This window comes from Nomascus leucogenys, chromosome 20 (genome assembly GCF_006542625.1).
Source record: "Nomascus leucogenys isolate Asia chromosome 20, Asia_NLE_v1, whole genome shotgun sequence".
NCBI classification, from domain to species: Eukaryota; Metazoa; Chordata; class Mammalia; order Primates; family Hylobatidae; genus Nomascus; species Nomascus leucogenys.
In genome coordinates this window covers 77,047,695-77,062,461 of record NC_044400.1, presented here as the reverse complement: position 1 = coordinate 77,062,461, position 14,767 = coordinate 77,047,695, and the positions used below count along the sequence as shown (strand labels likewise).

Below are 14,767 nucleotides of genomic sequence, written 5' to 3'. Positions count from 1 at the left end.
AAGGCCCCGTGGCAGGTGTCTGTGGGGTGCAGGAGCCTGGAGCAGAGGAGGAGAGGTGAGGAGGAGAGGGAGGGATGATGCCAGGGCAGGATGGGAGGTAGATCCTGCAGGGCCTCGCAGACCACTTGTAGCCCGCATGGATGTTGGTGGTTTTAATAATATCAGAGAGAGAGATATTGGTGGCTGGGACCAAGATGAAGGTCCCAGTGGAGAGAGGGGGTGAGAGGGCTGGATTCTGAGTTGAAGGTGAAGCCAGCAGGGTTTCTCCCAGGGAGGGCAGGCATGAGAGGTGGAGAAAAGAGGGGGGGCCTCCTGGAATTGGGGCCTGGGCAACTGAAGCATGAGCTGCTGCTGCTGGACTCAGGTTAGATTACGGGAGGCGTGGTGTTGGGGGTAAGTCACTGCCCACTAGGATTCCACGGTGCCATAAAGGAGGCAGCTGACGCATGAGTCTGGAGTTCAGGGGAGAGGCGTATTCCCCATGCATATTAAAAAGCAAGGAGGAATGTGGGGGTTGGGGGATGCAGTGCGTGGAAAGACAGATGCCAAATGCAAGAACGTTCTGGGTGACGTGTGGTGGTGGGTGCCTCCCTTGCAGCACCTTCAGAAACGGAGTAAGGTGACAAAGATGTCCCTGCATCTTCTTCCTTGCCTTATGTCTGAATTATTTCCTAATCACATTATTAATTCTTGTGCCAGTCACATTTTTCTCACGTTTACAGATATTTGGGTAAAACACATGGCCTGGGAGGGGCCCTTAGTATGTGGGGAGTGCCTGGCTTTTCTCTGTGGGTTGGGGGAGCTCTGGGTGAAGTCACGTTTTGGATGAGCCAGCAGAGCCCCGGGCTGGGCTCTGGAATTTAGTTTTGATTCATTCTTCATGGTCTGAAAGGCATTCGTTGATTGTAAAAACAAATAAAAATCCTTGTCAGGGGCTGTTTGGGAAAAAAACAAAAAAGTTATGTTCCTAAAATAAGGGACATTGATCTGGTGATTGTGGGTGGAGGTTTGCAGCCCCTAGGGGATGCAGGCTCTTCGGGGCAGGGACCTGGCCTGGTTATGATCCTATTGTATTCCCCAGGCCTGCCCCATGTCTGGCCCATAGAAGGAGCTTTGCCAGTGTTTGCTGAGTGAATGAATGGATAGAGAGATGAAGGAAGCCCCATATCCTATGACATTTGGAGTGGGAGAAGTGCCAGCAGGGCAACTCAGAGGCTGGCACATAGAGCCTTACAATTTGCTTCTGAATCTGAGTGATGGTCGTGTGAAGGTCTATTACATGATTCCTTCTCATTCTGTGAATCTTCCCAGTTTTCTATAATAAAAAGTTCAGCAGAGATTGCCTCTAAGTGTGGGTCTGGCCAGGACTTGGGCCACACACAGCCACACTAATCAGAGTACTAGGACTATGGCTGGGTTCTCCACTCCTTCAAGCTGTCGCCCCCTCTGCTGTCCATATTCATCCAGTTCTTCTCCTTGGAACTCGACGTCTCCCTGGGCCCTGTCCCCCTTCTCCTTGGTACAGCCAGTGCGCTGCTTATGGAGCGGGATGGAGTGCTGGGCTGCTTTCTGGGCACAGGGCACACACGGCCCCCTTTTGTGCTCACAGGTGAGGTGGCTTCTCACTCCATTTGCTAGAGAAGGTGGCTGGCGCTCCAGGGGCCAAGTGGTTTGCACAGATCTACAGCTGGAGAGCCAAGGCCAGGGCCAGACTAGCTCACTCAGGCTGTAAACCCTAGGGTCATCTGCCACCTGCTGCCACCTTTTATCCCACCCAGTCAGTTACGAAGCCCACCAACCGCATCTTGGGATGCACCAGTGGCCCAAATATCAATTGTCACCCCCCTGCACTGGCATGCCCACGACCAGGGACTGGTAGACTCTGGCAATCCTCAGTCATTGCTAACATCATACAAATTGCATTTTACAGAAGCATGTTGTGGAGACATTTTTTGGATTTGATGAGGAGTCTGTGGACTCAGAAACGTTGTCCGAAACATCCTACAACACAGACAGGACAGACAGGACCCCAGCCACGCCCGAAGAAGACTTGGACGATGTAAGCAAAACTGCAGAGGGGGCGGGACCTCACCCCAGATGCTCTCGGGGCAGCACCTCCTGCTTTTGATAGTTGCAAGTCTCGCTCCCTTGCCTGTAGTTCTGAACCCCAGATGACCCGTTCCTACCAGTGCATTATCAAAGCCAATGGCGTGAAAGGAAGGAGGCCCCCACAGCTGTGGGCTCCATGAATGGCGACGAGAGGGCAGCACATGGGGACCCTTTCTTTCCCCAGCACTGATTTTCCCACCAAGGAAATCTGTGGCTGTCAAGTTCAAGCTGAGTCATTGAAGGATGTTGCCTTGGGTTTCCTCACCATTTGCAATTAAAACTGCTACGTAATGATCTCTCCCTGGTCTCCATGCATGTGTGCACACACGCACACACCACCGGGCAGAAACAGCATCATTGCTTTCTTGACTAAGATAAGCATGTGATCCAAAAATATATAAAGAAGAAGGTGAAGAGCCCTGAAGTCCCATCACCCCAAGGTCGCTGCCTCACCCTGTCCTGACCACCTGTGCCCATGTGGGTGCGTAGCCAGCTTCTTGAGCAAGGTGGATTCGCGAGGGGGCAAAGACCAGCTTCGTTCTCACTCACCTTCCCCAGGTGAATTCTTTCAGGAGTGCCGATTACATCTCAGGCAGACCTTGTGGGCTTCTATGCCTTCCAGTGATGGGAATAATCACGTTTGATTAATTTCCTAAACTGCAGACTTCATTCAGCGCAGACCTTCCCCTTGCTCGCCACCGGGGCCTGTGTCAGGCTTGGCTGCTGTTTCCCCACCTCGCTCTTCTGCCTCTTCCCATGCAGGCCCCTGGTGGCTTTTTCTGAGCCCAGGGAAGGGCAAGAGTGGGAAGGGAGTGCGGATGTGCCAGGGCAGCTGGCCCTCAGGGCAGTGCCCTCTGGCAGGGGCAGGTGGATCACGCTGCCTCTCAGGGGAGCACTTCTCCAGGTCTCCACGAGCTCCCCTTGCTGTGCTGCACCCCACAGCTTCCTGGTGAGGGACTGAGCACTGCAGCTCCTTGTGCCCCCACGTCCCAAGACTCTAAATGGTCCACCTCCCACAAACCCCTGCTCGTTGTCCTTGTCCCCTCCTGGTGGCCTTTTCTTTGGAGTCCCCTCTGGAATGACTCCTAGGCTGGTTTCCTCCCATGGGTCTATTTGCCATAGGAAAATGTGGCACATGCTGTGGGCGCTGGCACATCCGACCCCAAGATGGCCCTCTCTTTGCTCTTCCATCTTGTGCCAAAACTCTAGGGGACACATGTCACCTCTGCGGGTCGTCCCCTAGACATCCCTTCTTATGCTGGGAGAGACACACCATCCTCCCCGTCAGTCCACCAGCCTCAGCCCAAGTGCCGGCTGGAGGGAGGGGCCTCGCTGGTGCTGGAGACACACCACAGTCCATCAGCCTGTCCTGCACAGGGGTCTGGACTGGGCTACTCAGCCTTTAGGGTCTTGTTCTCAGCCATGGGCCTTTTATGTTTAACTTAAAACAGGATGCGTGCTTTTCAGCTTGCCTTTTCCCAGCCAGTGATGTGTAATAGGCATCTTTCAGCACCAGAACATGGGATTGCCTCATCCTCTCTCATGGCCATGTGGGGCTTTCCCATGGATGAGCAGCATGCACTGATGAGGGATTTATGCTGTGTCGTTTTCCACACCTGTGAACCATGCATGGAGCTCCTTCGTATTTGTGTCTTTATACGCTTATGTGGCCATTTTTTTTTTGTTTTTTTGGAGACGGAGTCTAGCTCTGTCGCCCAGGCTGGAGTGTGGTGGCATGATCTCGGCTTACTGCAACCTCCACCTCCCAGGCTCAAGGAATTCTCCTGCCTCAGCCTCCCGAGTAGCTGGAATTACAGGTGCCCACCACCATGACCAGCTAATTTTTGTATTTTAGTAGAGATGGAGTTTTACCATGTTGGCCAGCCTGGTCTCAAACTCCTGACCTCAGGTGATCTGCCTCAGCCTCCCAAAGTGCTGGGATTACAGGCGTGAGCCACCATGCCCGGCCATCTCTTTAGGATAAATTCCCAGAATAGGAGGTGCTGGGTGGGAGGGGACAGACACCCTTTACAATGGAGACCTTTGCTTCTGGAGTTGGGGCTGGTTCCATGGCACCAGCCCTTTATCTCCCACCTGCTCCCACATAACTCCAGTGATTCCCGTGGGTGGGAGCTCCTGGGAGTAGCGCTGATGGCTGAGGAGGTGCCTCCTCCCGGCAGCCCTTTCCTCCAATGCCCTAGTTGCTTCCTGGCAATTCGAGGCTCCTTAAGCACTCGATGGCAGCACTGTGAGATGTGGCCGTTTGATGTTGTCTAAGTTGACCCCGGCACTCAAAGCCACAGCAAGGGTTTGATTATTCATGTTTATTATTAAAATCAATCATAAATCATTTATTATTGTAATTATGCACTCGATTATTTGTTTTCTTCTCCATTATGTGAAGGCCACAGCCCGAGAGGAGGCTGATCTGCGCTTCTGCCAGCTGACCCGGGAGTACCAGGCCCTGCAACGCGCCTACGCCCTGCTCCAGGAGCAGGTTGGGGGCACGCTGGATGCTGAGAGGGAGGCCCGGGTGAGTGCAGCCAGCCTCAGGGCTCGAGGGAGGGGCCGAAGGCCAGGTCATGTAGGTCCTTTCCAGAAGCGTGACATACCCTGGCATGGACACTCAGAGGGGATTCTGAGAGGTGATGGGGAACCCATAGCAAGGTCTTTGCTGTGGTGACATTCTAGATGCCTCTCTGCATCCTCGGTGTGATGGCAGGCACTCTGGAACATTGAGCTATTAGAGGAAGCAACGCTACACATCACCTGTGCCATCTGTTTGGAGGAGAGCACGTGTTCAGAATTTAAGACTAAGTGATGGAATCACAGACTTGGCCGGCTTGCAGGCTTCAGGCTCCCCTCCCTCCAGGGCTGCGAGCCCCCCGCCCTCTGGGACATCCACCAGAACACTCGCAGGGACTCTCAGGGTGCTCCCCAGCCACCAAGGCACCCTGGGCCCTGTGACCACCTCAGTCCAGGCCACACCATTCCTCAGGCTGGGCTGAGCTCTGCCTTCTGGAAACTTCCACCCGCTGGCCCTTCTCCCACCTTCGGGAGTCACATAGACTGGGGCCTGCTCTCCCTTCCTCCTGGGAGTGCGGGGGACTCCCGGAGAGCACACAGGGGTGCTTCCCTGCATCCCCTCCCCCATCTCACCCCCACACTGGCCCCCTGAGGCAGGAGGAATTAACACGAGCTTCCCAATGAGGAAACAGGCTCAGAACCGAGCAACTTGCCCCCAGATACCCAGATGCTGCTGAACAGAGCTGGGAGTCGAGGCCAGGTTTCTCGGACTCAGGGCCTGTGCTCTTTTTCAGAGCTCTGTTTAGGAATTCCACAAAGGGATGGATTTTGGTAGTCTTAAAGGCGATGGGTCAGAATGGGTATTGCCTGGCAAATCTGATGGCAAAGGCGGAGAGGAGAGGCCACGCCCATGTGGAGTTTGTTCCAGGGGCAGCAGTGGCCCTGCAGGGGGGAGCCAGGAGTAAGGGGGAGTGAGGTCAGCAGGGAGGGAAGCTCCTTGTCCCACCATAAAAGGCCCAGTCTTTGTCATCTAGGTCAGAGGAGGGAAACTGTGAGGCTTTGTGTGGGCTGAATAATTTTTGTTTTGCTTTTTAAATTTCATCTACTTGCCAACATTTAAAAGTAAAGAGATTCCATAGAGAAATCCAGGTTCCTGACCTTTCTTGAAAGGTCAGAACATCTGGCAGCAACAGGCGTCCCATTTCTTGTGGCTGCTGCTGAGTGGCAGCATCTCCCTGAGATGTGACATGTGCCTCTGGCTTGCCACAGTCCCCACCACTCCCTGTTATCCCACACCCAGTTGACTTCCCTTATTTATATGACTTGCTTGGTGCTTGAAGTATTTTGCTTTGCAGCCCCTGCTGTAGGTGATAAGGGGCCTGGGCTGGGGGCTACGCAATTGTGCAGGCGTGTTGAAGTCTGATGATGGCTGAATGAGCTTCAGGTTCAGTAAGGACTGGACTTGGTCAGAGAGCTGGGCCTGGGCCCCCAGTGTGGCTGGCTTCTGGCTCACTCACCCCCTTCAAAAACAGAGTCCCTTCTCCAGGCTTCATTTTCCTTGTCTGTAAAACCAAGCAATTTGGACCTGTCAAACTCTCAAGGCTGTTCTGTTCTTAATGATTTTGTGTTTGAAGCTGAGGCATGCTTCTAGTAGGCCAAGGTTGAATATGTGCCAGGCGTGGTGGCTCATGCCTGTAATCCCAGCACTTTGGGAGGCTGAGGCGGGTGGATCACGAGGTCAGGAGATCAAGACCATCCTGGCTAACCTGGTGAAACCCCATCTCTACAAAAATACAAAAAATTTAGCCGGGCGTGGTGGTGGGCGCCTATAGTCCCAGCTACTTGGGAGGCTGAGGCAGGAGAATGGTGTGAACCTGGGAGGCAGAGCTTGCAGTGAGCCGAGATCACACCACTGCACTCCAGGCTGGGAGACAGAGCGAGACTCCGTCTCAAAAAAAAAAAAACGTTGAATATGTGGTGCTAAAAGTGTACCTGTTCCTAAGGTTTGCCTATAAGGACCCTAGGCATTGCTTGCATTGGAGCATGACGCTTTCCACCTCTCTGTCACCCACTGGAGGTGACCTGCTCACTGCCTGGTCTTTTCCCTTCCAGACTCGGGAGCAGCTACAAGCTGATCTGCTGAGGTGTCAGGCCAAAATTGAAGATTTGGAGAAGTTACTGGTTGAGAAGGGACAGGTGAGCAGGAGTGATCTGTGCTCTGTGAATCTTTGCCTTTCTGTCCCCTTGGTGGTATCCCTGGGGCTCGCCCATGTGCCAAGGGGGACATTCTGTGGGGCTGGATCAGGAGCTCCAGAGACACTAGAGGAAAAAACACTAGCAGAACTCAGGCACGAATGTGCTTCCTACTGTGCCTGTGTGGCGAGTTAAAAAATCAAAACAAGGTATGGCATTCTAACTTGGCCTTTTCTTTGTTTGTTTGCCAAATGCACAAAAAAGAGGTAATTCCAAAAGCAAAGGTGTGATCAAAACTGTTTTTGACTTGAACCTGAAGAAGAGCTGTCATTTCCTTTCAAGATTTTAATTGTGAAAATGAACCAGCACCTATGACTAACCCTGGGTTATTGCAGAGGCCCCACCTCTGGCCTCTGATTGTGTCTTAGAACAGTCTGGTCCTGTGCTGCTCAGGTTAGAGTCAACTGCACCCACCCATTCACTGCATTTGATTAGGCAAGGCCCGGTTGACAGTAAGACACAGCAGAAAAGCAATGCCTGGGCCTAGACCTGTCCCCTGGAGCCGGGGAGCCAGAGAGGGCTCTGGGTGGAAATCTGGCCTCTCAGAGGGTGGCATGCGAAGGTTAGTATGGGTCAGCCTCCTCTGTGTCAGAAGTGCTGCTGTGGTGACATAACCTGAACATCTCCCTGGCTCCATGTGACAAGGTGTATTCTGTTCACACTCCTGTTTCTCCCCGGGGCCTCTCAGGGATGCAGGGCAGGAGGCACCACCATCTTGGAACTGCCCCATCTCGAACTCTTCCTCTGCTTGGCTGTTTGCTGCCTCAGCAAAGTTCATCAGTCACGTGGCCCCACTAACAGTGAGGGTGCCAAGGAGGGTGTGGGCAGATGGAGTGTCTGGTGGCCCCCACCCTCACCTGCAGAGAGGCATCTATGGGGGGCTGAGGAGGCTGGGCGAGGTCTACCACAGGTCCTAGGCCTGGTGGGACACAGTAGGAGGAGGCAGGCATGAAGCAAGGGGTGTAAGAGGTTCCAGGCAGCTTAACAGAAGCAGCTCCGGAAGAGCACTGCAAAGCTGCAAAGCCGGTGGCTCAGAACGGCTGCCGCAGGACTCAGGGTGAGACTGAGGTTCCCATGGAGGTGGACGGCCAGCGACCAGCATGCATGCCTGGCACAGAGCAGGTCACCACAGCAGACTTTACCAATGGACTGCGTGGGGGAATATGAGTGCCCGGCCCTCTGGAATGGCTTCTCTAAACTGTGGTCTGCATCCTCCATGCGGCGGGATCATGACGCAGAGCTTACATGCTATAGCTGGCCACCTGGGTCAGAGGGCAGCTCTGCCACTTCCTTGTTGCATAACCTTGGGCAAGTTACATAATCTCTTTGTGGCTCAGTTTCCTCATCTTTAAAATGGGGCTAATAATAATACCTAACACATTAAGCAGGAGGACAGAGAAGAACCCAGGAGTGGCTGGGGCAGAGATCCAGGTGCAGGATGATAAGGCTTTTTTGTTTTGAGGCTGCTAGCCTCAGTTTCCCTCTTCCAGGCTGAGCCCACATATCTGTAACTTGCCTGATCACAGTCTATGACTCAGTGTTGTAAGTAAATGCTTATTCCTTGGCACTGCAAGGAAAAATTAGCACTCAGACAAAAAGTTTTCTCAGCAAGGCAATTTTACTTTCTGCAGAAAGGGTGCTGCCTGTCAGCAATCCTACCACGAGATCACATTGAACAAAGAAAAGCAGAGATATTTATTCCTTATGCATTGGGTCCTTACTGCTGTGCCCTATCTCCATTGGCTGGAGCTGGACCTCCCAGTCTAAGTTAGACCCAATTGACTAATAACTTAAAACTTTTCTAGATAGGTAAAGGTAATAGAGAACAAAGGAAAAGAGGAAGTTGCTTGCGAAAAGACTTAGAGAAGTAATAACATTTCTAAATAAGGAAGGGGTATAAGCTGTGAGCTGGGACATGCTTGAGCATGTCTATAACAAATATCCTTGGTTAAAGTACAAAGACGTAGAATGTACTTATTCCCTTATATCTAACAGCTACATAGGAGGGGCTTAACAAAGAGTTATTAGTATAAAAGCAAGGAGGCTTGAAGGAAGTTAGTTTTTAAAAAGAAACTATTATTTCTAACACTTATGATTTATTCTTTCATAAGAAGGGAAACTTTGAAGAGGAACTTTTTTACTTTCCACACTTTGCCTCCCCCAGGGGGGTGGGTCCTCTCTGTGTGGCCTGCTCTGCCCTCCGTGCCTGCTGGAGGAGAGTGCCAGTCTGAGGCAGAGCCTGTGGCCATTCATCCAGCAAGCACTTCCCAGAACCCTCGCCCATCCCAGGCCCAGTGCTGGTACCTGGGACACTGGATCAGTTTGCTGTTGCTGAGTAACAAACCACCCCAACACTTAGTTATTTAAAACAGCAAGGATTCCATTTGCACATAGTTCTGTGGATCAGCAGTTTGGGCTGGGCTCAGGCTGGGCACAGACTGCCAGCTCCCGGCCAGGTGCCTCCGCCTCAGGGAGGCCCACCTGGCTTCTTTCCCCATGGTTTGGGGGCAGGGGAAATGGGAAGCCCAAGGCCTTAGCATGGTCCAAACCTCTGCTCAGGTCACCTCTGCTAACATCCCAGTAGCCAGAGCATGGCATGGCCCAGCCCAGCTTTGAGGTTGGAGAAATGGACCCCATCACCTGCTGGGAGAAGCTGCCGAGTCACATGGCAAAGGGGGTGCACACAGAGGTGGGAGGGAGTATTGCAGCCATTTTTGGCCATAATATGCCACAGACAAAAGGTGGGTGGAGCACAGCCACTCCTCACAGGTGCTTGCAGCCTGGTGAGGCCCACATATGGGTCAGCATGGGGACAATGCAGGTGCCAGGTGCCAGGGAGACAGAAGCCTGGAGGCAACCAGGGCCTTTTCTGTGCATTCCATGTGCTTGGGACCAGACCCTAGGCCAGGCCTCTGCTTCTCAGCATTCTAGAACACCAAGCCTGGCCTGGTGGTTGGGAGGGGCCTTGGCCCAGCCCCAACTCTGTGGGGAGTTGGAAAGGGCATCCTTTGCCTTTACTTATTCCTTCATCTGCCCATTCCAGGATTCACTGCGTCCCCCTGTCCCCATGAGCCAGGCACTGTGCCAGGCTCAGGATGCCACAGTGACAAGATGGACTTGGTGCCATGTGCTCACAGGACTTATGCAAGAGGATATGACCAGGCAAAGAAACGTAGGAAGGGCGTCTCAGGCAGAGAGAGTAGAATGAACAAAAGCATATCAGTGTGGCTCTGGCCAGTCCGCGGGGTATGAGGTCAGCCTTCCGCATGCATGGAGGGTCTGCCAGTGTGGACCAGTCACCCTGGAGCCATGTTTCTGTCAATCAGACTGACAGAATGGAGTCATTGTGCTTTTGGGAATGTGAACAAAGTGGAGAAGGGATGCCCCACAAACCAGCCGTTTCTCTTTTTGGGGTTTAAAAGTTGACAGGGACAATGAGGACACATCACTGTTGTCATTTTCTATGACCTTTCCATAGTCAGTTTCATAGAAAGTGATCTTTCTCACTAAAAGTGTGTTACTTGACCATCTGTTTGCTTCCATGAATATGACCATATTTAGTGCTTTTCCTTAGGATTCCAAGTGGGTTGAAGAGAAGCAGCTGCTCATCAGAACAAACCAAGACTTGCTGGAAAAGGTGCGTGACCCCACTTCAGGGAAGCACAGAGCTGCAGGGCAGTTGGGACCCCATGGGCCTGCTCAGACCACAGGGATCATGCCCAGCACCATTTGGGCACTCCAGTGACCAGGGCCTCAGGTCCTGCACACCTCCCATGAGGAGAGATGTCTTCCTCACATGGAATCAAAGCCGCATCCGTGGTTCTATCCTCTGGGACCAGGTCTGCAGAGCTGGTTTAGCTCATCCTCCTTGGGCACTCCACAGAAATGGAGAGGCCTGGCCTGTCTTCCCAGGCCACCCTGCAGAAATGGGGAGGGCTGCCCCAACCTCTGGGGATACCCTGCAGAAACAGGGAGAGCTGCCCTGTCCTCTGGGAACACCTGCAAAAATGGGGAGGGCTGGCCTTGTCCTCTGGGGACACCTGCAGAAATGGGGAGGGCTGCCTCATCCTCTGGGGACACCTGCAGAAATGGGGAGGGCAGGTCCTGTCCTCTGGGGACACCCTGGAGAAATGGGGAGGACAGGTCCCAACCTCTGCAGACACCCTGCAGAGATGGGGAGAGCTTCTTTGTTCTCTAAGGACACCCTGCAGAAATGGCAAGGGCTGCCCCAACTTCTAGGGACACCCTGAAGAAATGGGGAGGGCAGCCCTGTCCTCTGGGGACACCCTGCAGAAATGGGGAAGGCTGCCCCGACCTCCAGGGATACCCTGCAGAGATGGGGAGGGCTGGCCTGTCTTCTGGGGATACCCTGCAGAAATGGGAGGCTGCCCCGACCTCTAGGGACACCTGCAGAATAGGGAGGGCTGCCCTGTCCTCTGAGGACACCTGCAGAAATGGGGAGGGCTGCCCCGACCTCTAGGGACACCTGCAGAAATAGGGAGGGCTGCCCCTGTCCTCTGAGGACACCTGCAGAAATGGGGAGGGCTGGCCTATTGTTGGGCTGGTCCATCTTCCTGACATTGGGCTCCAGGCCACCTCTGCTGTGGCTTTATGGTCCAGAGCCCTTCAACCACCAGTGTGGTGGGCACCGGAGGCAGGTCCATGGGCAGATCCTCAGGCCATCTTAGCCCAGTGCAGCTGACCCATAATGGGAACTGGGCCTCTGTTCTTCTCTTCCTGGTTGTGGAACTTTCCAGAGCTCTCGGAGAGTCTGCTTGGGGAGTAGCTCTAATGCTTTGGAATTAAAATCATAGCTTATTTTTTCCTAATTGGTGTACAATTCACTGATTCTTTTTGTAAATTTACTGTGTTGTGCAACCATCACCACAATGCAGTTTTGGAACATTATCAGCCTGATAAAGACCCCTCCTGCCCGTGTGCAGTCCCCCCTCTGCCCTGCCTCCCGGGCCCTGGCAGCCTCCAGTCCACTGTCTCGGGATGGTGCAAGTAAGTGGAGCCAAACCCTAGGTTAGGCCTCAGCTTTTAAGCGTCCTGGAGCACCAGGACTGGAGGAACCTGGCCTGGCCCTGGTGGGGGCCTCGGCCCAGCCCCCTCTCTGCTGCTAACCAGCATGTGGCCCCATTCCCTTCCCTGCATTTCTCAAGGGCATTTGGGACAGCGAGCAGCCCCGGGCCTTGGAAGAATTTTAGCATCTTTGGTGTCTTGTTCACTAAATTCTGGGAGCCATGGAAAACCCTCACCCCCTCATCCCATTTCTAAAGGTCTCCCGGGAGTGGGATCACCTGGCAGAGGGCCCCCCTCTAGCCTTCTGCAATGATGCTATGAGGCTTTACTCAAAGCCCTCGTGTACATGCGTTATTTTAGTGACTTCTCGCTGCTGCCAGGCGATGGGTGCTGCTGTTTTCCTTCTCGGACAGAAGCTGAGGGCTGGAGTAGTGGGCTCAGTGATCCAGCGTCTCCCAGCTGGGTCTGGGATGCAGGCAGCGTCACTTCTCACACTGATCTGTGCTCTCAGGGAACTGCTGCCTTTAGGGCTTCTTCCGCAAGCTCTGTGGGGAAGCAGGAGGGTGCCTCCCTGCCGCAGCTGGCTGGGCCTCTGTCTGGGTGGGCTGAATCTGGTGGGGCTTGAGTTGGAAAGACCTGGACAGGCTTTGGGTGTGGCACTCTTGCTTCCCAGTGTTTGGCCTCAAGGGAGGGATTAATAGCTCCATGCCTCAGTTTCCCCATCATTCATTTATTCAGCAAATATATAAGTAGCCCCTACTCCACTGTGCCAGGCTCAGAGGTGCAGGGGTGAACCTGGCCCAGCCTCTGTCTCCTTCATTCCCAGCCACGTCAGCAAAAAGGACCTGCAGCGCCTACCTCATTCGTTTGCTTGCTGCAAACCCTGCCCTCTCCTGCCCCTTGCCCCCATGGCCGGTCCTCTGTTTCCCTCCAGCCACTCAGTTAGGTGGCCTGTGACCAGGGGACCCCAGTGCTCCCGCCCATCCTGTTAATCCGCAGGTATCTTTGCTCTAGATTTACAGACTGGAAATGGAAGAGAACCAGCTGAAGAATGAAATGCAAGACGCCAAGGATCAGAACGAGCTGTTAGAATTCAGAGTGCTAGAACTCGAAGTAAGAGACTCTATCTGTTGTAAACTCTCAAACGGAGCAGACATTCTCTTTGAACCCAAACTGAAATTCATGTAAAGCTCCCAGATGTTTTCAAGCATGTGTAAAGGGGACATGTTATAGTTTCTTTCTTTCTTTCTTTTTCTTTTTTTTTTAAATCTGTATGTTCAGAATAATTTCACTGCCTTAATGTGTTCTGGAGAGCGTGCTCACCCAAGTCTATGGACATGTACCAGAGCTAATATATTTATTGCCTATGGCTTGTTTTGCACTTAATAAAATAATTTGTTTTTGCAATATTTTGCCTTTTTTATTTGTGTTTCATTTCCATAACTACTTCTTTCCTGCATGCGTAGTCACCGGGTACGCACTCTGCACACCCAGACGGAAGCACTGTTGCAATTAATAACACACCTTTTTAAGTGATCTTGCATGCAGTAAATCTCACCTTTTGAAATAGCAGAGTCTGACCTGAGCCAGCAATTGACTCTAGAATGTGTTTAATGCCAGTCTGGGCCCATTTTCTATTTGCCAAGGTAAACACAAGGTAAGTAAAGACAGAGTAGAAGGATGTATTTGCATAGGCGTTTAAGAAAACTAGTTACGTTGTTCAAACTCTTTTATCCAGTAAATACAGACCCAGGCATTGCAGCAATATTGGACTAAAGAAATTACTATTTGCAACTCAAACTGCAACTCAAAACTACTGGAGGGAGATCAGTTGCTGTTCACCTGTAGAAATTCTGTTCCTTCAGGAACTGCCCCAATGCACCGAGTGAGATTCAGTGAAAGAATACTAATGGTCTTACTGCTTCCAACTGAAATCTTACCTCGGGTGTGTTACTGTATTGCCTTGCTCTCATGGTACTTCATAATATTTTTTTTGTTTCTGTTGAAAAATCATTGGCATTTTAAACATCACTTAAGTTTGTGATGAGTTTCTCTAAGCACCTGTAGTGGCGCGGCTCTGCTGTCTCTCAGCTGAAACCTCTGCATGCGTGAAACCCTCAAAGTGAGCACCTTCACAGTGTCTGTGGCTTCCCCAATTTTGTTTTCTCCTCCCGGCTTGAGTTACAATTCTGTCTGCATTAGAACTGACCGTGTGTACCTTGTCGTGTGGGCAGGGACCTGTGGCCTGAGTATTTCTCACACCAAGAGTGGCTCAGCTCTTGGCTCAGCATGACATGAGCATTTTATTTGTGCGACAGAATTGCAAGTTATGTGAGGTCATTGTTAATACTCCTGCCGCTGTTAAAGAACCTTTCACAAATCCTTGTTATGAGTCTTTCTCATGAGAATTCTATAAGCACTACCCAGTTTACTGGAGTTTTCTTTAATGGTCTCCACCATCCTTCAGAACCACCAGAAACAAAATCGCTTTTTTTTTTTTTTTGAGACAGAGTCTCGCTCTGTCACCCAGGCTGGAGGACAGTGGCGTGGTGCACTCTTGGCTCACTGCAACCTCTGCCTCCTGAGTGCGAGTGATTCTCCTGCCTCAACCTCCCTAGTAGCTGGGATCACAGGCACACACCTCCTCACCCAGCTAATTTTTGTATTTTTAGTAGACACAGTTTTCGCCATGTTGGCTAGGCTGGTCTCAAACTCCTGACCTCAAGGGATCCACCTGCCTCAGCCTCCCAAAGTGCTGGGATTACAGGCATAAGCTACCATGCTCGGCCTACAAAATGACTTTTGTTCATATAAAATCTGAGCTTTTGGGGCCACTTTTTCTATGGAGACGCCA

General features: G+C 52.2%; 1 protein-coding gene across 3 annotated transcripts in view; it reads left to right on the top strand.

The window, feature by feature from the left end:
* Positions 1 to 14,767, top strand: part of JAKMIP1 (janus kinase and microtubule interacting protein 1) — a 178,349-nt gene that overhangs the window by 135,628 nt on the left and 27,954 nt on the right. For 2 of the 3 annotated variants that reach the window (XM_030801077.1, XM_030801078.1), the window contains exons 9-13: positions 1,931 to 2,059; positions 4,514 to 4,642; positions 6,748 to 6,831; positions 10,463 to 10,525; positions 12,928 to 13,026. In XM_030801077.1, coding sequence (XP_030656937.1) covers positions 1,931 to 2,059; positions 4,514 to 4,642; positions 6,748 to 6,831; positions 10,463 to 10,525; positions 12,928 to 13,026 — 504 coding nt within the window. Of the gene's footprint in view, positions 1 to 1,930; positions 2,060 to 4,513; positions 4,643 to 6,747; positions 6,832 to 10,462; positions 10,526 to 12,927; positions 13,323 to 14,767 lie in introns of those variants that run through there. The other variant, XM_030801079.1, reaches the window with a different exon arrangement.